Source organism: Artemia franciscana, chromosome 20, assembly GCF_032884065.1.
Source record: "Artemia franciscana chromosome 20, ASM3288406v1, whole genome shotgun sequence".
Classification (NCBI taxonomy): Eukaryota; Metazoa; Arthropoda; class Branchiopoda; order Anostraca; family Artemiidae; genus Artemia; species Artemia franciscana.
Genome location: NC_088882.1, coordinates 24,604,252 through 24,625,311, shown reverse-complemented (window position 1 = coordinate 24,625,311; position 21,060 = coordinate 24,604,252). Strand labels below are relative to the sequence as shown.

At 33.7% G+C, this 21,060-nt stretch overlaps 2 protein-coding genes across 2 annotated transcripts; one reads left to right on the top strand and one right to left on the bottom strand.

Moving 5' to 3' along the window:
* Positions 1-305: 305 nt before the first annotated feature.
* On the bottom strand, positions 306-7,537 carry LOC136039949 (uncharacterized). The gene is made up of 3 exons (XM_065723956.1): positions 7,381-7,537; positions 2,615-2,721; positions 306-532 (listed from the first exon to the last, which is right to left on the bottom strand). Exons 1-3 carry the CDS (start codon positions 7,490-7,492, stop codon positions 365-367), a joined length of 387 nt encoding a protein of 128 aa, XP_065580028.1. The 5' UTR covers positions 7,493-7,537; the 3' UTR covers positions 306-364.
* On the top strand, positions 7,524-14,411 carry LOC136039948 (uncharacterized). The gene is made up of 3 exons (XM_065723955.1): positions 7,524-7,630; positions 9,689-9,820; positions 14,110-14,411. The coding sequence occupies exons 1-3, from the start codon at positions 7,610-7,612 to the stop codon at positions 14,380-14,382; spliced, it is 426 nt and encodes a 141-aa protein (XP_065580027.1). The 5' UTR covers positions 7,524-7,609; the 3' UTR covers positions 14,383-14,411.
* Positions 14,412-21,060: the final 6,649 nt, after the last annotated feature.

Here is a 21,060-nt window from a genome sequence, read left to right as displayed (position 1 = left end):
TTATCAGTTTCTTACACCCTATTTAAAGTTTTAAGTGTTTTAGCTTTAAGACTGAACACTATGTAAGGAACAAGTAGATTAAGCATATGACAAGGCCTTTGTACATTTATCTAAATTATTTTTTCTTAATCTTCAGCCACAAAGCCTACTCCGAAATTTGAAAATTAATGTTCTATTTTAAAAACCATAGATTGCTAGACCCAAAATCCGTAGCTTATCATAAATTTTGATAAATTACCATTCTATTGATGAGTGGCTTATTTTTTCTTAAGTACATCTAAATCGAATTTTGATAATAAATCACAAACTTTCCAATAATCTTTTCTTAACTTTTGTAATAGATATAAAATTTAAAAAATATAATTTAACTGGATTTGCAATGACACTTTTTCCTGTTTCCAGACCATTTCTCTCTGTAAGATGACATTCTTTTTCGAAATTCTTCTTCGAATGTCTCGTAAAGAACTTTTCCACTAAAAGGTAATCCTCCTCTATTCTCCACAAGGTCTTCTGGGTATTCTGAGTTGTCAACCTGAAAATTTAAAGAAGCCTTTTGGACTGAGAGATTGTAAGTGAGATTGACAGACATAGAGGGAGAACGAGAGGGGGGAAGAGAGAGAACAAGAGATGTGGTGGTGAGGTGATATTCTTGTCTTCTCTGTCTTCTTTTCAATTTTCAGCCAAGTAACCTATCAAGATTCTATCATCCATGATGCTTGGGTAAAAACAGTGGCACATGCAGCTAGGACTACTGACAGCTCACTGCAATACTACAAACACTTCTATGCATCCTCTTCCCTTATCCCAATTTATTACAAGCCTCCGTCTTAACACAATCCTAAGAAGCTCCCACTTCCCTTAAATCTTTCCTTACGACCTCTTCCTATCCCATTCGGGGACGACCTTCATTTCGTTTGGCACGCCAACAAGGGAGATTTTTGCTGATCGGTTATAATCGGTGGTAACAATTCACGGAAATATTTCTAGGGAGGGGATCAAAATTTAAATATAAAATCAGTTTAAGGTTTTAAAATAATAACCGTGCACATATGTCTGAGCATTAATTTTTTTTCAATTTTCTTTAATAAAAATACCAAAAATGTCATTCTTCAATGAGAACACAAAAAAAAATATTTCCTTCAATCCAGAGGGATGGGTGAAAAATCTAGGGGGAGAAATGCCTATCCTATAATTGGTCCGCTGTAACCTTAAAGAAACTTAACCCCCCCCCCAAAAAAAAAAAGAAAGAAGTAATAATGGAAGAATTAAACTGGGTACTTGTGCCTAATCATAGATGTGTAAATACATGAGATTTTTGCCTTCAGTTTTTGAGCTAGTATAAATAGCAAAGGCTCTCTTTTTGAGTAGTGCAGAACTAAAAGCTTGGTAATAGCAATTCATTATCCAAAAAAATTACACAGACAAAATCAATCGGCAGCACACCAAAAGCGTCGCTTGTGATGGTGTGCTACAAACAAAAAACAACAAAAAATAGACGAGAAAAAATAACAAAAACAAAGAACAAAAAAACAAAAAACAACAACAAATAAATCTATAATAAGCAGAAAGGTGAAACCGTGTACTGAAAAAAACTTACATAAATAATTCATATACAATAAAACATCAAAATATCATGATCCTGAAGCAAAAAAAAAAAACAATTATTGTCATTTTTAATTCCATCAATCTCAGTTTGTTTTGAAGGTATACTTACCAAACAACCCCACACGCAGCTTAGCTTATTCCACAGCGTAACCCCTGTGTAAATAACTGAAAAAACAGTCCTACTTTGAAACTAGGCGAGGAACCTCAGTATCTCCACTTGTCCGAGTTCCATGACTATGAAGTTTAGACCTTTTCCGAAATATTCCTGTAAAAGAGTCTGGAACGCACCCATAATAATACTTGTACACAAAAACCAGTGTATAAAAATCACGCAATCCAGCTGCAGGCATTATATTGACTATACTGTAAATTGACCTGACCAAATGCCGGTTCCCTATTCCAGACCTAATCTAATGGTCTAATGGCATTATTCTGCAGTACGCGGATTGGGCGAAGTATTGAGGGGAAAGTAACAAGCCATACAGACGAACAATACAAAATATACGGATGTATCAGAGATAAATATAATAACTGTAAAACATATGAAGGAAAAAGTGTTTTAATTTACCGATAACCCCTAAATTCCAAGATAGTGTTTTACTTATAGTTTTTACATGGTACTTAAATGATAAATTATAGTCAATAATAATCCCAAGGCACAAAACGGAACTTGACCATTTAACAATGCCGTTCGCGAAGCTATTTCAGTAATTCAAGAATAATAATTTGGAGACGGTGAAAAGATAATAAAATTTGACTTACTTACATTTAGGTCAAGTCAGTTTACCTTCAACCAAAGACATGTCTTAGTCATTGCTGCATTAATTGTAGAGGTAAGTTGTTGTTCAGTTGAAGCAACATACATCAATGTCGCATCATCAGCAAATAAGGGTGTAGTGATCCAGGATCCAGAAGGTGCAGGATCGACTAGATCCCTAATTCTAGAAGTAGTTGAAACAGCATTTGGCATATCATTAATAAAAATAAAAAAGGAGTTGGATCTAATTACCAGAAAATCCCTAATACTCTCCGTCATCGGGTCCAAATAAATTCTTCTGCTAAATTCTATGTCTTCGGCAAGGGTGTAGGCTATACAAATTCTTGGCTCAGGAGAAGCTATGAAACAAAAGACAATTAAAATTAGTATATCAAGCGATTCCTTTTACAGAAAATATATATTAAATATCACATACATTTTCAATCACACTTTTGTGACTTGTTGGCAAGTTATACAATTCAGCATTACAGTATTATCATGGATAACTCATTTATCTACGAACTTTTTTTTGTGTAACGTACATTTTAATTGTAAATCAAAAAACTGTTCAAAGGGCAATCTGACCAACCCCATAAGACGGACAGTGGAGAAAATTCCCTACGTGGTAGTTTTGTTATACCAGTCATCGCGCGGAAACAACGTTATTAATTTTTAATGCTCTCTTATGTCCATGAGGTTGAAAAACTACCTCTCTATGGAATTTCATAGTGGATGATTAGAGCTAAGATACTAGAAAGTACTTTAATGAAAAGATGTTTAAAAAAGATGTAAGCTTGGTTTGATTGGCATTAAATGCACTTATGTGGGTAATTTTCTGAAAGCATTTAGCTTCTAAAAAGATTGGCAAAGGAAAATAAGGATCTGAAGAGAATTTTATTTACATCCATGTAGCTCGAAGCTAAAAATTAATAGCTAACAAAGTTTACAGCCTTTTCCAATTACACCAATAGGTAAAAATACCCATTGCACTAACACGGCGTGCAGCATAGCGGTGCAGAGCAAAATTAACCAAGTCCAGTCATTCCTAAACGTTTTTCATAGTCGTCCATATTACAGCTAAAGGTATTGTCTTATATTTTTATATTTTCTGGGATAATTGCTAAGAAAATTGTTTGCTACGCACAAAGAGAGGGGTTCAGCAGGGCACTGTCGATTAGTGCAATCATAGTGTGATTGAACATATATTGGCCCTTCCAATCTTTCTCTTGAGAGTAGCTTAGTAGGTATTTTTTCAGAAACTATCATAGAATTGTAAAAATTTCAGATACGCCCTATAAGCATGACAGGGACAATTTATACTTTGTACCATTTTATTCTCCGAAAAAGGAGGAGGGGCAAAAGCGCTATTAATTATTCGCTCAACTTATTTGGTTTTATTGTGATAAGCTCTTTTTCATCGTCTTCCCAGTCTTTTCAAAAACTGAGATATACTGATCATGAATGATGAAACTTACATAAGGTTAATCACATAATGTTTATGGATTCTGCTTGAGCCTCTTCTAGTTTAGGACTGAACAAACTTCAATGTGTAAGGAATACATATACTAATATATTGAAACAAATAGTTACTAGAACAACCCAAATAAAAAGGTTTATAAAGAAAACAAGCTATTATACAGTCAATATAACCCTTTAAATTACCAAGGACAGTGAAATGAAGTCGGGTTGCTTAAACTTGCCAAGTGGAAACTTAAACCACCATAGATATCTTGAAAATTACAAGTAAATTATTTCTTTTTTCAAAGTCTTCCATACAAAACTTTCTTGTTTCTCGCCCTAAGCTAAGTAATAATAACCGGGAACATTTTATTTTTTTTTTTAATGTTTTAACTCTTGGATCGATTGTTTTTATTATCATCAATTTTAATCTTTCTATTTTGTTTTATATAACTGGCGAAGTTTGATATCTACACGTTACTGCAGTTAAGTCTCCAAAATCTGTGTACATATGTTACAAATGAAAATTTTGTGTGGTTTTTCTGTGTACCCCCCCCCCAAAAAAAAAAAAAAATCGGGAATACACCTTGCCTTCTGGTCTTCCTTGTCGGTTGGAGAATCGGGGCACAGTACGCGAAAGCTCTAGAGAGGGAAGTGAATTTATGTACTTATAGAGAAAAGCGGATTTATTTTAAGTAAAGCAGTGACAAGAGTACTAAAAACGTACTAAAAACAAGAACAACAACAAAATAACACTTAATAAGAAAATTTCGAATATTTATCGAGAGCCTTTATCAACAGGAAAAAAAAGAAAACAAAAAAGGAAATAAAACAGTTAATCATCTAAAGAAAAGACAAAGAATAGCACAAGCAAGAGAAAAGAAAAAGAGAGAAAAAAAAGAACAACCGACTAAAAAAATAAATAAAATCACATCTTAATAAAACTTCCAAAGTGCGGCAAAACTGTTTAAAACCCTTGAACTATTTGGATATGGCAAACAGGTCAACAAAACTGATGCATTACAAATTGAGTGAATTTTTTGATTTGCAAATTTAGCTGCTATCCAATGACTCCTGCCAGCCTTGACTTCTTCTTGACTTTCGCTTACACGGTTGTGACCTGTTGAAGGGCTGTCATTTAAATTACCACTGTTGGAAAATTTTACCTGTCCCTTATTAAACTAATTCTAAAATCTCCTTCGTCTCTACTAGTACTAACACCCCCATAGATAATTTTTTTTTAATTTCAATAATCATACAGTTCGTGGTAAGGAACTGTAGTAGCCTAAGGATCGACCCGGCTCAATGGTAACCAAAACTCTAAAAAATGAAATTTTGATACCAATAGCTACATCAAAAGAATCGCATTTTAATGCTGATTTTAAATATATAAGTTTCATTAAGTTTAGTCCTACCTATCAAAAGTTACGAGCCTGAAAACTTTTGTCTTATTTTAGAAAATTATTTTAGAAATATTTTTTGCCAGAAGGCAGATCACGGATGCGTGTTTATTTGTTTGTTTTTTTGTTGTTTTTTTCCCAGGGGTGATCGTATCGACCCAGGGGTCCTAGAATGTTGCTAGAGGGCTCATTCTAACGGAAATGAAAAGTTCTAGTGCCCTTTTTAAGTTACCAAAAAATTAGAGGGTACCTAGACCCCCTCCCACGCTAATTATTTTCCCAAATTCAACGGATCAAAATTCTGAGATAGCCATTTTATACAGCGTAGTCGAAATACCTTATAACTATGTCTTTGGGGACGAGTTACTCCCCCACAGTCCCCGTGGGAGGGGCTACCAGTTACAAACGTTGACCAGTGCTTACATATAGTAATTGTTATTGGGAAGTGTACAGACGTTTTCAGGGGGATTTTTTGGTTGGGGGGAGGGGTTGAGAAGAGGGGGATATGTTGGGGGAACTTTCCATCGTGGAATTTGTCATGGGTGAAGAAAATTTCCATGAAGGGAGCGCAGGATTTTCTAGCATTATTTAAAAAAAAATGAAAAAATAGTTATGAAAAAGTTTTTTCAACTGGAAGTAAGGAGCAGCATTAAAACTTAAAACGAACAGAAATTATTACGGATATGAGGGGCTAACCTCCTACTAATACATCACTCTTTACGCTAAAGTATTTTTAGTAATTTCAACTATTTATTCAACGGCTTTTGTGATTTAGGGGTCATTCTTTACGAATTGGGACAAAATTTAAGCTTTAATTTAGAGAGCAGGGTACTGACGAATGGGTGAACCCCTCATATATGTACTAAAAACATGAGAATACGAAAGTTCGTTACGTAAGCTAATTGATAAGTTACGTATATCTTTTGCTAATAAAAACATACGTAAAAAAATTAAAAGTTCTAGTTGCCTTTTTAAGTAAACAAAAATTCGAAGGGCAACTAGGCTTCCTCCCCCACTCTTTTTCTTCTCAAAATCATTCGATCAAAACTATGAGAAAGCCATTTAGCCAAAAAAATAAATATGCAAATTTCGTTTTAATTATTCCTCTGCGGAGAGCCAAAGTCAAAACATGCATTGATTCAAAAACATTCAGAAATTAAATAAAAAAAAACAAGTTTTTTAACTGAAAGTAAGGAGCAACATTAAAACTTAAAACGAACAGAAATTACTTCGTATATGAAAGGGGCTGCTTCCTCGTCAACGCCCTGCTCTTTACGCTAAAGTTTTTACTGTTTTAAAAAGAAGAGTTGACAAAGAAGAATGACAAAAAGAAAGTTAAAATAGTGATTTATTGTGTTGAACATGTAAAGGACTTTTTTAGCAAAATACCAAATTATTAGTACTTAAAATCATTCTTACAAACGCTAACACTTGTCAAGGAGCTATGGTTCTTCCACAGTGGACCGTAGAGCCTTTCACGCTAGGATAACTTAAGACCCTTTGGTAGGTTGTGTAATCTTACGGAAATAGGCAGAGATTTTGTCCGTAGCATTGGCTCTGCCAAGTAAACATGAGCTCTACATACAATTTTATGTTACGTGAGTTTAATTTACAGTATGGAAAAGTCAACACAGCAGCAACAGAATGGAATTATTCGAGGAGCAATTGTTAGTTTGAAAATAAGCTGATAATCATTTCCTGGAAAGCCCTATCTCAACTCCACACTTTTAATTTGTGGACTGTTTGCTTCTGATGATTTGGGAAATTTTAGATTATGAGTATGTTGGTATTATAGTCTTTTATGTTAGTCTAGTGTTAACATCTTGTGTTATTGTGTAATTGTTTTGTTAATTTTGTTAACTTGATAGCACACTAAAGTCTTAAGTTATTAAGTGTGAAAGGAAAGAACTATTTTGCATAGAAAATTACGTACTTAGTGTGAAAGTCGCTTTACTGTCCAAGAAGTTTCCTATCGCTAGTGCATTTGCTTCTTTATTTGGCCATACACTACAAATGGCCTAAATTTTTAGCAGCCTAAATTTTTATCTCTGTGGTATTACTATTATCTTCACGATCATTCAGGATTCAACATTGAAACATTCCTTAGCTTCAAAAAGACTGACAGAGGCTCAGTTGACCAAAGTAAGAATTTCTACCAACCTTTATTCAAGCTTTCTATCAAGGGATTCTTAATTTTGCAAACTCTATCACTAGCTATTAGAGTAAAAACAACAATTAAAAAAAGCAAAGGAAGTTTTGCTATCCAAGTCATTTCAAAATGTTATTTGGAAACATTCTGAAAAAAAAATCCATAAACTGTTAGTAATATTAATAAAATACGATCAACACCTGTGTGTTTTCCATCTGCTAAAATAGTCTTACTAAAAAGATGAGGCGAATATATCTACTTGTGAGTTAAATTATCTTATTTTTCCACTTTTTTCAATCAATACAATTTATTCTATTTCAGAAGGAGTTATAATCGCGTTTTATATCATAAATATAGTCAAACTGCTCGTGACTACGATTGGCAAGTAAATACTGCCTTATTTACCAACCATGTTGACTTCTTTAATTTCATTGGCTAAGTTAAACAAAAAAATTTTGTAAGGTTTATAGCTTGTACTTAGAACAAAATATTTTTATAGGATTAAAGAGAAAAAAAAAATAATTGCTTTGGAGAATACGCAAGGTATACCTTCAAAACTAGGTCAAATAAACTGACTCAAGATATTTCTCAATATCTCTACAATTTTCAGTAAAGCTAGCGCTTTACTGAAAATAGATTTGATTGAAGTTTCTAGAGAATTGTAATTTCATAGTAAGATTTGTTTACATCACAGCCACTGAAGGACTATAAACAGTCTTATAAATTACTCTTCTATTTTCTGCAGGCTACTTAGGGAATTTTCTGTCCCTGAGAAAACATTTTATCTTCTGGGTGTTGGTTCTGTGTTTTTAGTATTGTAAATTTTTGGAAATCCACAGATACAGCTGTAAGTGTTCTTTTGGATAACCAGAAAGTCGAACCAACGGCTATAGCCCTCATATGTATAATATTAGGCTATACAGAAACACACTTCGCAAAAAGCGTCCAACATGAAAAATATGAAATTAAAATTAATAGTATTTTCACCTTTTACTGCTCGATGTTTTTTTTATTAGACTTTATAATTACGTCGGGGCCTCTAACCCCGTAATTTTAAACGTGGGGTGTAGACCCCACCGTTGGGGCATGGCAATAATTTGGTGGGTTATCGGTAAGACGTAAAAGATATTTCGTACAGGCAATATTTTTCGTTAGATTTTCGTTAGCATATAATTTAAGCACAAAGGGGTGGATACCAGGATTTTTGAAACTCCTATATAGTGTGGCATGGCCTGAAATCGGTTAGAGACCATTAATCTAACCCCAAACGAATTAAATTATTTACCCTAAAAGAAAGCATCTAATGCAACAAAAAAGTCCCCAACTATAAAATTTTATCGTTTTAGACTCAAATTAAAAAAAAAATAAGGAATTTTGGCTCTTTAGAAAGTATACATCCAAAACGAAATATCATTTTAGTTTTTTAAGACAGGATCTGACAAAGTATAAAGATATCTAACTTTCCCATCGTCGATGCTAATGAAGAGCAATCCTTGTCAATCGAAACTGAAGCTTAAACTTGAAAAAATATAAACTGAAATATTTCGATTTTTATCAAAACTAAAGTTACGCGTTAAAAGTTGATAGCATATGAAAGTCCGCGTGGTTTCATCAAAGGAGGAAAATATATTTACAAAACGGCAGACAGTAACGCAGGGTAGTAACAACCCTTACTGATTTGTCACTATTTCTAGTGATTTTTATATTGCCTAAATAAAAAAATCACTAAAGCAGCACATAAATCACTAGTTTATTGAAGAAAATCACTAAATTAATCAAAATGTCACTAAAATCTAGCGATTTTTTTTCCTCACCGGGTGTCAAATCTACAGTGACACCGTACATTTTCAGGAAATGACAAGAAATCACAGATTTTGAAGAAATTACTTCAAAATAAAAGTTCTGTACCTGAGGTAACAAGGCTCGCTCAAAAAGGATACGAAATGTTGTATTTTTTCTAAGAAGTGCAGTAACGGATATGCGGGTTTTTGCTTTTGCCTCACCAGGGGACGTTTTATAAACGCTGATTTTATCCTACGAGTAAAAGGCTCATATGAACCAATATTTAAGATGTTACTGCCTTTTCAAGTAGAGAAAGTAATGGCATCCCAACTAAGTGCTAATTTCTACTATTTGGCACCGCAAAGCTTCACCTTTTACTGTAATAAAATAAGTCGTGTTTTAATATCGACTTTTTCGAGCAGAGTCGGCTAAAACAACTTTTTATTCAGAAAATATCACTTTTCCTTAAAAAAGATATCACTTTTTCCTACAAATACTTGACGCCATCTAATAAGTTTACCGAAGTGGCTTTTTTAGGCTCTATTTCTACATATCTTAGTAGCAGCCTCTAGAGCATTACCATGTTTGGCTTTTGACCGAAACGCAGGTGTAGAAACACTTGACCAATCAAGAGGTGCGTCAGACGAGTCAGAGAGTGACAATAGCAAGGTAATTTTAGTCCTTAGTTCTAGTTGCAATTTCCCTGCCCTTCTAGCAGCCTTAAATGCAATGACCCCTTTTATAGTCTAAAATTCCCAAAAGCAGAAAAATTAGATGGGGGAAAATGTATCATGGTTAAATTATTCTTTCATTTACTCAATCCTGCATCGATATATTACCTTTTAAGTGATTAATTGAAAAACAAAATATAAAGGACAGAAATCTACAAAAGTTCACCAGAAAGTTCGAAGGACAGAAATATAACATATAAAAGATAGTAAAAACCTAAGAACATATAATTTGCGACATACGAAAAATAAAACTGGATAAATTTTCATTTATAAAATTAAATTTCTTATTTTTTTCGTCAGCTTTCTCCATACTTTCACAAAGTTCACCGCAGCCATTGAGTGGAAATTATTTTTTGGAGGATTTTATTTTCTTCTATAGATTCCTGAAACTTACTAAGAATTACTCCTACTAAAATCTAATAATAGAAAAAAATGGCCATTCCAACATTTCTATCAGATGCATTAGGAAGATACGAGGTATGGGGGAGGGGGGCATATACCCTCATATCACTCTAAATCTTAAAAATGGTATAAGAACTTAGGATTACCTAATGAGCCCCCTCCGAATTTATTCGACCACTCTTTCTATATATACCTTTATATGGCCTTCGGGCGTAACTTATAACCCCTGCCGTGAGGGCTGTGGGGAGGGGTAGTTTTTATCCTTAGAGCCATAATTTTCAGAGCTTTCAATTGCGTTTAACAAAATGGCTATCATTAAAATTTTGATTTTAAGGGTTTGGGGAAATGGTGGCCATTGTTTGGGGGTTAGTTGCCCTCCAATCACTTTCGACTATTAATAAGGGCACTAGCCCTTTCAATTTCCAATGTAATGATCCTTTTGAAGCTTCTAAGACAACTCCTTCGATACGAAGTGCCCTGGTTTAAAACCAATAAAAAATATTTGCCCCCGCATAGCTCTTATTGCCCCATTGCGCTGCCTATGATTAGAAAACCACTAGGAAATAGAAAACCACTGTCTTATCAAATTTTGTTCAGTACTTTCACTTCATTTTATACATAAATTGAAATATAGTGTAGTCTAAGAAATTATTATCGAAGAAAAGTATATATGTGAATGATAATGGTCAGGGGAAGAATGAAGTCAAGAATGGGGGGGGGAGTTCGGGTCATCTTTTGCTGAAAGTTATCCAGGTGAAAGGATAAATACGGAGAGAGGTAGCGGCACTGTTCTTAAGTGTGAAGGAAAGGCAAAGAAGTATAGCTGTGGGAGGAATAGGGGCCAAGGATTCACTGGCTCCAGCCTTAATACAGATGAGAGGGGAGCAGTGACAAAGTTTACCCTTGGTCCAGAGTTGGGTGAAGGAGTGTGAGTTGCAAGCTCAGGGGAATAATTATCAGCCTTCAATAGGGGAGTGGGAGTTTAATTTTTGGTAGGGTATCTGAAGTTGAGGTTAACGAAGCAAAAATAGGTGTATGTTGAGTGGTGTCATTTCGTGAAAAACTAGTATCCTTTGGATTCTCAACTGAATCAGTTCCCTTTTGGATTTTCACATGGTTTTTCATGTTTGTCCCGGCCTCTAGCCTCTAAAGGGAAAATATCCTCGTCATCATTTGAGGTTGAAACCAGGAGAGAGTGAGCTAATGTAGATTTGCCAGCCCAATCCTGACTCTTTTGATTGAATCTAATCAGAATGTTGACAGGAGTGAGTTCCACTTTCTTTTTAGACCCATAAAGTCTTATAAAAAATCCCTCCACTCTGTCAGTGTTTAATACATGCTTGTTGTCTCAATCTATCAATCAGTCAATATTAGTTGAATATAATGTAATAGTTATTAAATAAATAAGACATAAAGAGCTAATGGTTATCTTGAGAGGGATGAAATAAGACAAAATAAAACCTAGTGAAGGAGAGAGATGAAATTGGAGATTGAGAGGGAGGGGGAGAAAGAAAGGAACCTAGGGATAGGGAGAAGAGAGAAGGAGAAAGAGAGAGACAGAGAAAGGGAGAGAGAGATAATGGAAACCACAGGAGATTCAGAAAGAGAAAGAAAAGAGGTAGAAACTGAAAAGCCAAAGAAAATGCCTGCAAACAAAGAAGCATAGACTAAAATATATTCTAAGAAAAGTGACATGTCAAAAATCTCAGCAGACCTAATTTAGAAAATTAAAAGGACCATTTAGACTATCCGAGTTGCAATTCAAAAGATGAAGAAAAGGCACAGTGATCGAATAGCAGTATTTTCAATATCCCCACATTTTTGAGGGTTTACCTGAATTTTTTCAAGATTAAATTTGCTTCTCCAAAATCTACCTAAAAGCAACATTTGTAAATGAGTGAATATTAGCGTGAAATACAAATCGATTAATTTTAGTGAAGGTTATTTTCAAGGAAATCTCTGAGAACCCAGTTTTCAGTCCTGTAAATTCGGGGAAACCTAGATAATCGAAGATGATTATCATTATAACCCCAATACCTAATGAAATAATTATAACAAAAACTAAACTCTTAGGGGTCACACTGACTAGCAATTTGAAATCGGATGCCCACATTCGTTTTATTGTTAAACAGGCTAGTACATCTCTGTCTCTACTTAAGATATTTGCTAAATTTTCGTGCCCAAGAGCACATATCATCTGCCTTTATACAATTTTATCCGTCCACAGCTTGAGTATGCTTGCCCGGTGTGGCATTTCAGTCTTACGATGAATCAATCCGATAGACTAGAATTTATCCAGAAGATAGCTCTGAGAATTATTTACGGTCAGAGCAAAGTGCTTTACAATTTTCCTTCTCAAGGAATTCCACCTCCCTACCTTAGCAGCCCTACGTGTAACTCTTTGTACCAATTTTGGAAATAATCTGCCTTGTAACCCTTGGCTTTCAATGTATACTCCCAGCCCATTGTTGCCCTCCCAAGCCCCGTTTACCTCGATCAAAAGCACAAAAAATCCCATTTTTAGATCCTATTAATGGAAGAACTGAGCGCTATAGAAAGAGCTTTGTGCCGGCGTTTGTTGAAATTATAAATAAATGAAATTTGTAATTCATCATGTTAATGTGTCATTTATATTGTTAATGTGTTAGTTTTTTGTTTCGTTTTTATCTGACAAGCCAGTTGGATTTATCGGTGTATGTTTTTTATAATGTACTTATGGTTTTACTTATGTCCCCATTTCTTTTTTTCACTTTATTCGTTGTACTCGCTGTATTTGACAGGCCAGTTTAATTGACAGGCCATCGCTGCAGGCAATGTAATAATATTTCACTTATGTGCTTATGTAGGCTAGCTGACTGAAGGCAACAAGTTCGGCAGTTTTATGCTGTGAGAGTTTGCTAGATAATAAAGTAGTTCTATTCTATTCCTATACTCATTTTTATTCATTTTACTTATGTCACTTATTTTTTACTTATGTGCTTATGTTTGTGTGCTTATGTGCTCATTTTTATTCATTTTACTCATTTTTATTTAAAAAGCCAGTTGGGCTCATTGCTGTAGGCTATGTTTATATATTGTACTTATGTGCTTATTTTTTTTATATACAATGTAGGCTAGCTGACCGAAAGCAACAAGTTCGGCAGTTTTTGATGTTGTGCGAGTTTGCTTGGTAATAAAGTACTATTCTATTCTAAGTTCTTTCTATTCCAGTTCTTTTAATATTGTTAATCTGCAACAAGCTACTTGGTAGCTTCTTCCAGAATGAAAATGTTTTTTTTAAATATTGATGATTTTGTAAACTAACCTTTTAGATTTCTGGACGAAACTAAATTTTTAAGAAAAAAATTAGTAAAAACAAAATATCACAAGCTACGTATCTATAAGGAACTAGAATCTGCGATCATCCAGATGCCAGCAGGTCTCATGCTATTAGCTTGTTCAACCTACTAATAAATCTAGCCTTGCATGTTGTATACATGATGAATTTAAAGGCCGAGATATAGGAGTATGTTGGAATTCAAGGTTGAATTTGAACATTCATCATGAACAATTATCAGTGATAGTTAAAATTCATACTTCTTGATGTTGACGTCCACCAGTGATAGTTGACATTTGGCAATTTCGGTCTTTCAGTGTAAATTGTTTTGTAAATAAAAGTGCGGTAAAGGTTGTGCTGACTTGTATGCTATTCAATTTTTCAAATTGATCATTTTGTTTTTTTAATGCACGTAAGCTTCAGTATTTTAAAATGATTTATATCTTTTCTTCTCAGTTATTCAACTTAGTGTTTTTTCTTGTTTAATGTAAACATAATTTTGGCTTTAGGAACGAGGTCTGGTCATATTTTTTCCATGGAGGACGAAAAACAGAATGTCTAAGAAAAATACTGCTGACAATATAGATGATTCGAAAACATTAGCCAATGTAAAAACGACTTTGTTTGAAACTGAAGAAGAAAAAGCAACAGAAAGCCAGTTAATGAGGGAACCTTTGGTTACAGAAAATATTGTTAATATAAATGACATAGCTGCTGGATTTTCAAATTGGATGGCCAACAATGAAGAAGAAGTACCATTTAACCTAATCATTGTCCCTTAATAAATGGGAAATATATGTCTTATCCTATCCATCTTTGATCTCTTTTGGTAAGATTATATAAGGTATCACCGTTGATGTTAGATTTACTACATAATCGTATTCATAGGTGCTTTCAATTATAACCAGAGGAAATATTTCTTATGGATTCAAGACAAGATCAGAAACAGTTCATGACCGTCAGTTGAAAAGAGAGCATAGAGAGAAGGATATTTACCCTAAACTTTCTGTATCCCTCCTGTTTTTTGTATTATCCATGGAAAATTTCTTTTTTGGTATTCTTGTAAGAAACAATTAAAACATTGAAAAAAAATTGTCCTCTCTTATATTTTCATTTATTAATGCCACCATTACAGTTATGGATTAATTTAGATGAATTCTTCGATTTTCTTATGCCACCAACATTGATTAGAAAACATTTGCAGAAAATAAAGACCTGAACATTCATTTTGTTTTAAAAGACACTTTTTTTCATGGCTTATAGGTAAACTTTATATATGATCCTATAAATGGATATTAAAAGCTATATAACAAGTAAAGATAACGACAGAAAGAGGAAGTAATAAAAATATCTGGTGTTTACATCGCCATTCTGTAACACAAACTACTCAGCATGAGAACCTACAGTGGATTATAAGTTCATAAGTTCAATTTTTAAAATTATTTCAGATACAAGTTCAATTTTTCAAAATCTAATGGAAACAATTTTGCAGATTTTTTAATGAAAGTACCAATAAAAATGTCATTTTTCAAGGAATATACCAAAAATAGTTTTTTCCACAAAATCTAGGGGCTCTCTGAGGGTTGGAAAGAGGAAGTAATAAGAATCCCATGTGTTTACATTGCCGTTCTGTAACAGAAACTACTTAGCGTGAGAATGTCTTTTAATCAAAATTCAGTTCACATTTTCCTGTAGCTTCAGTGGCGTCAATTCATAGAAATAAGGGAAGGCTAAAAATCAATTTTTCGAAATCTAGTGGAAATAATTTTGTAGTTTTTTTCAACGAATGTACCAACAAAATGTCATTTTTAATGAATATACCGAAGAAAGTTTTTTCCCAAAATCTAGAAGCTCTCTGAGGGTTGCCCTATGCCTCCCCCTAAGCTGATCTTTCTGTAGATTTTAAGTAAACAACTATCGTAGACCTCCTTTATCAATGCGAAATAACTGTTGTTATGCAATCACAGCGGTGAACTGAAAAATGCACTTTTAATTTTAAATAATACAGTGCCATCTATTCTTTCTGAAAACAGAATCGCTTGTTAGACCCCATTATGAATGAGAACATCATTGCAGAACTCAACTTTCGAAAGTCGCACATATTTGTGGGTTTTCTGAAGTTATGAGCATAATGTAATACACCTTTCCAAAAAAAAACTTCAACACCGTTGAAATTTATGTTAATCTCAGAGAAGAAGCAAAGTTCGTTGTATTTTAAAATTTTTGTATAAAATTCATCTACCTGTAATTCATTGAACTTGTACTCTTAAAGAATACAAATTTCTTTCAAGAAAATTCAATATGATTAGAGTCCAATATCAGTTGAGATTTTCCAAATTTCTAAGTTCCCAACGGTCTGTACTTCCTCTTGAAAACGACGACAAAATTTTGAATTTGATGAGGGTCTATTGCAGCAAAGTGTACAACCTACTGCAGCACCATCTGCTGATCGTATTGTAGTTGTATCAACATTGTAATCCACCCATATGATACACATTTTAAAAAATTTATTTTAGACTTGGATTCGTTAATCTTTCATATTTTCCCTCAACTTTTATAATGAAACGATGTGACTTATAATTACATTTTTATTGCTCTTAGGGAAGTTAAATTTGACGTTAACCTTACAGAAGATAGAGCAAGGACGCAAACAGCGTTAATGTGTTTGTGCTCACTTACACTCTTTTCTTTAGCTTTGTTTTACTTGAGTAACTGTCTAAGGTTTCTAAAGTGGTTCGGCCACCAAGACCGTTTTCAGCGGAGAAATTAGAGGTTTGAAGCCCCTTCGTCCCTGCAATTTTTGCACGACTTATTAAAACGTAATAAAATGCGCAATAACTCATTTTTGATGCGTTTTTCAAAATTCTTTGTACACCCCACTAAAATCTACGCCCCCCCTGAACAAAAATCTTGGATAGGACCCTGTTCTATGAAAAAAAAAATAACAGAAGAAGCGCTGTTAAAGAACCGGGAGAGAATGTTCTATTAAGATTTTCACTCTTAGATTTAAAAATTACAATTATACGAGCCATCAGACCATTTCAGTTGTCAGTTATGTAGAGTATGAAAAGGCATTTGACTCAGAAGAGCTTTAGTGTGGTTTTATCCCTGCATGGTATACAAGATGAGAGCATTAAAGTAATTAGTGCTATATGCGAAAGCAATAATGCCCCACTTAAGGTTGGAAGTCTGGAATCGTGGTCGTCCTTGAATAGGGTGGAAAGAGACCACAAGGAATAACTTAAAAGAAATTGAAACTTCATGAGAGGGGCTAAAGAATAAAACTCTGAATAGGTTGGGGTGGAGGTGGTATGTGCAAAACTATGTTAACCTCGTGCAGCTTGGCGCCGCAGTGGGTTGCTAGTAGCAGTACTAATAGTATAATGCCGGCTGAAATTACTCATTGACGCAATTCACAAATACTGCTATCCCCAGTAATTTTTCTATTCAGTCCTAAAGTTAGGCTTTCAATATGCATTCTTAACAACAAAGACTACTAAAGAAGTTTCAAGGCCGCAATTTATAACTTGAATATCGCTTTGTTCAAGTAAAAACAGGTGTTAGATGAAATGCCACTATTTGCGGTGTTAGCTCTTTTCTTAACATATGAGAAACTTCAACTCAGATATTATAGATGCATTATAAAATGCATGTCTTCTTAAGGACTTCATTTATTTTTCTAATTTCTAAGACATTGATGACAATATCGTGTACCTTTCATAGTAGGGGTGCCAATTTAAGGCGAGGACAATTTCCCCGTAGATTTAGAAAAATACTTCTTCTTGTTAGTTTGTTAAAAAAAAAGACAAAAAAAAAACTCAGTTCTCTCGTCCAAGATTTTGAAAAATACCTTTTTTGGTATTTTCGTGAATTTGTTTCTAAATCCTTGCCTACCCCCCCTCCAATTGTCATGAATTTGTGCCCCATCCATTAAAAAAATTACTTTATAGTTTGTCCCGTGTAGATTCTTTGACTCTCAGCTCGAATAATCTTATAAGAATTAACGCGACTGGCCTAGCTATGCCATCGGTGCTTCAATGAAAAAGGTTTAATCCGACAAAAAAAAGGTATATGAATTTCAAGACCAAACTCGATAGACATGACAGTGAATACAAAGAAAGGAATTAAGAAAATAATTGAACAATTATTTCCTCCGTCTTAATTGAAGCGTTTTTTTTTTTTTTAATTCAAAGGTCTTTTTCATCTTTTCAGGTCAGTTTTCTCAGGGAATTCTGTTTTTTTTTTTTTTTTTTTTTTTTGCTTAGAACAGGTTTCGCTTTCTTCGTCTTGCCTATTGTTTTTTAAGCTCCAAGCGCTGAAAAGGTTTTAGCCCAGCACTTTGGCAAAAAATTTATGCTTTTCTAAAATTCTCACTGACAGTCAAGTTTCCATTCACAATTTTGCCAACAATTTTGAAATTCTGTAAGCAATACAGCATCAACAGTAGAATTTTATCGGTTAATTCATTCTGGGAATGTGATTTATGTCTAAGCCAAAATAAAAAATATATATCCAAATTTGTTTTAAGAATTCTCATGGTGAAAGCAACGCCCTAATTTTCAATTTCACTCAAATTTTGTTATTATTTTCTTGTGTTTAATTTTTTGTATAATTTTTATACTGATATATTCAGTATTCATCAACTGGACACCCTTCATTTATTTTAGCAGTTTTGTTTTAAAGGGTTTCAATAGCTTTTTCATAAAGAGAGGTCTGCTGAAACTTTCAAAAATCAATTAAGACATAAGTTATTTGTGACAGGAAAACACTTTAATCGTTGGGGGAGGTCCCAGGCACAAGCAATTTTCTCATGGATACTAAGACACTTAGAGTTTCTCTAGAGAAAGGACAAATTCCTGACTGTGAAAGCTTCCAATTTCATTCCACCAACGGAACATATGTTATATTGCTTCATTTGACTAATATTATTTGACTTGACTAATATTTGACTAATTTATTTAATTTTAATATTTGACTAATTTATTTGACTAATATTGTAGGTTTTCAAATAAATAGCTCTCTTTAGACAACGATTGTTTCTGGAGATTCTTAGAATTGATACTTTATAATAACATACCATCATGAAGCGTTATAAACTAAAACATGGTTAATAAAACATAAAATAAAACATGGTAACAAAACATAATTTCAAATTCAGTTGCAGCATTTATTTCTTACGAAACGAAAGTTTACATAGAGTTACTTTAATTGAAACAACTAAATAAAATTTATGTTGCTCAAAATGTATAAAGCAAATGAAAATTCTTAAGCCGAACTGGCCAGACATGACAACAAACAACAAAGAGAGATAAAACTCAAACGAGACTGCGGCCAGTAGAGAGAAAAGAGATGAAAGTCTAAAATAACGCGGATATTTCAATTGTATCTAAACTATGCGTCCTCAGTATAAAAAACCCCCACTAAAATAAAAACAAATAAAACCACCACCGATAATAATAAATACAATTGTCGCTACTGATCCACGTAAAGAAAAGAAGCTATTAGAGTTACTTAAATGAGAACATCAAAGTAACTGAGGAAGAATTATGAAAATTGAAACTAAGTTAACTATTCTTTTGCGAAATAATATTCTTGTTAGCTAATATTGAAGCAACTCCTTTTGGTCCAGTAGGTAATCTTATCCCCTAGTGATAATGTAAAATTTTAATTCCCTTATTGACTATTGGTTCTTTTTTCAAAAGACAATCATAGATTGGGTCAATATTTAAATTCCCCGTGTCTCTATTTATTGAAGGATTAGCAAACATATGTTTTTTAATTTCTATAGCCTCCCTCGCCCATTGAGAAAAAGCTGTAGCCTCATCAAATTGCATAAAATGTTCAGGATGAAAGAATGTATGTTCAGCTAAAGCCGAAACAAAAGTTTCAGGGGGCATTCTTAATTGTAGGGTTTTTTTCTATTGAGTTGCGATGCTCAATAGATCTTTCAATAAATTGTTGGTGAGTTCTACCAATATAAAACTTCCCACAAGAACAAGAAATTTAATGCACCCACTAACTAAATCTCCCCGGGTTAAATCCTTCCCAGAATTAAAGAAACTACCTAATGGTCTCACTGATTGGAAACAAGTATCAATGTTATGTCTATGAAAAATTCGCTTAAGCATCTCCCCCCAAAAAAGGTACATAAGGCAAAGAAATGAAACTTTTCGGCATATTTAATTCTGTACACTATGAAACTCCAATAACCCTATTGTTATGTTTAGTGCGTCTATTTTCTATTATTTTATCAATGAATTTAATCGAGTAACTGTTACAAAATAATACTTACCCGAAATTTATGAATGTTTTTTGAAAAAAGAAACAATTGTCAACAAGGGAATTAAAATTTTACATAATCACCAGGGGACAAGATTACCTACTGGACCAAAAAGAGTTGCTTCAATATAAGCTAACAAGAGGATTATTTTGCAACAGAATAGTTAACTTAGTTTCAATTTTTATAATTTTTCTTCAGTTGCTTTGAAGTTCTCATTGAAGTAATTCTAATAGCTTCTTTTCCCAACGTGGACCAGTCGCGACAATTGTATTTATTATTATTGGTGGTGGCTTTATTTGTTTTTAGTTTAGTGTTTTTTCTTTTTATCGTGTGCTGAGGACGCCTAGTTTAGATACAGGCAAAATATCCGCATTATTTTAGTCTTTCATCTCTTTTCTCTCAACTGGCCGCAGTCTCGTTTGAGGTTTTTTTTTGTGGAGTTTTATCTCTCTTTGTTGTTTGTTATAAAGCAAAATTTTTTTCTTTCTACAATGTTTCTACTGAGAGTTCGAAATTGGGTATAGTTCTTGTCTGGCAGCAATTCACTTTATATAATCTTAAAAATTTCTTTAAAAGCGAAAAGCAGAAAGAAAGTTCATAAGAAGAAATGAATTGATAATAGTAGCAAGTATTATAAAAAGTCAAATGCCAATAGCATAAATTAACATTGCTACTGCTAATAACAACTCACCGAAGCACCAAGCCGCCTGAGGCCAACACAAGTACTTACTCTGCTCCTCCATCCCGATTTATTCAAAGCATCCCTCTTTGCACCGTCCCAGAAAGTTCCCATTCCCTTTAAATCTTTTTTTATGATATCCTCCCATCCCAAACGCAGATGAAATGATTATAGGAAGAGGAATACTAAAATCTGAAATAAATAAAGATCCATAGAAGATATCTGATGAAAATATGTTCTGTCTGAATAATCTTTAATAGAACAAATATTTTGTTCTCATTTTTTTCTTCATTGTCACATGTTCGTACTTACTTGTGCTTGTAGCAGAACCAGGCGCTTTCCCCTTTACACCCTTCCAAGAAATTCCGATTCCCCTTAAATCCTTGCTTATTACCTCCTCTTGTCCCTTTCAAGGAAGACCTGTTTTTCATCGAACCCTAGATGGTTGGCCGAAAAGGATGATCTTTGGAAATTTGTCACCTTTCATCCGCAGAACGTAAC

What these genes read in the sequence shown, in the direction of transcription:
- LOC136039949 (XM_065723956.1), bottom strand. Translation starts at nt 7,492, where the DNA reads ATGACTTGGATAGCAAAACTTCCTTTGCTTTTTTTAATTGTTGTTTTT. An exon ending in GATAGAAAGCTTGAATAAAG is followed by an intron (nt 2,722 to 7,380) that starts GTTGGTAGAAAT and finishes TTTGTTTCATAG; the next exon opens with CTTCTCCTGAGCCAAGAATT. An exon ending in AGAGTATTAGGGATTTTCTG is followed by an intron (nt 533 to 2,614) that starts GTAATTAGATCC and finishes TTAAATTTTCAG; the next exon opens with GTTGACAACTCAGAATACCC.
- LOC136039948 (XM_065723955.1), top strand. Translation starts at nt 7,610, where the DNA reads ATGAGGCGAATATATCTACTT. An exon ending in TGAGGCGAATATATCTACTT is followed by an intron (nt 7,631 to 9,688) that starts GTGAGTTAAATT and finishes TGGCTTTTTTAG; the next exon opens with GCTCTATTTCTACATATCTT. An exon ending in CAGAGAGTGACAATAGCAAG is followed by an intron (nt 9,821 to 14,109) that starts GTAATTTTAGTC and finishes TTTTGGCTTTAG; the next exon opens with GAACGAGGTCTGGTCATATT.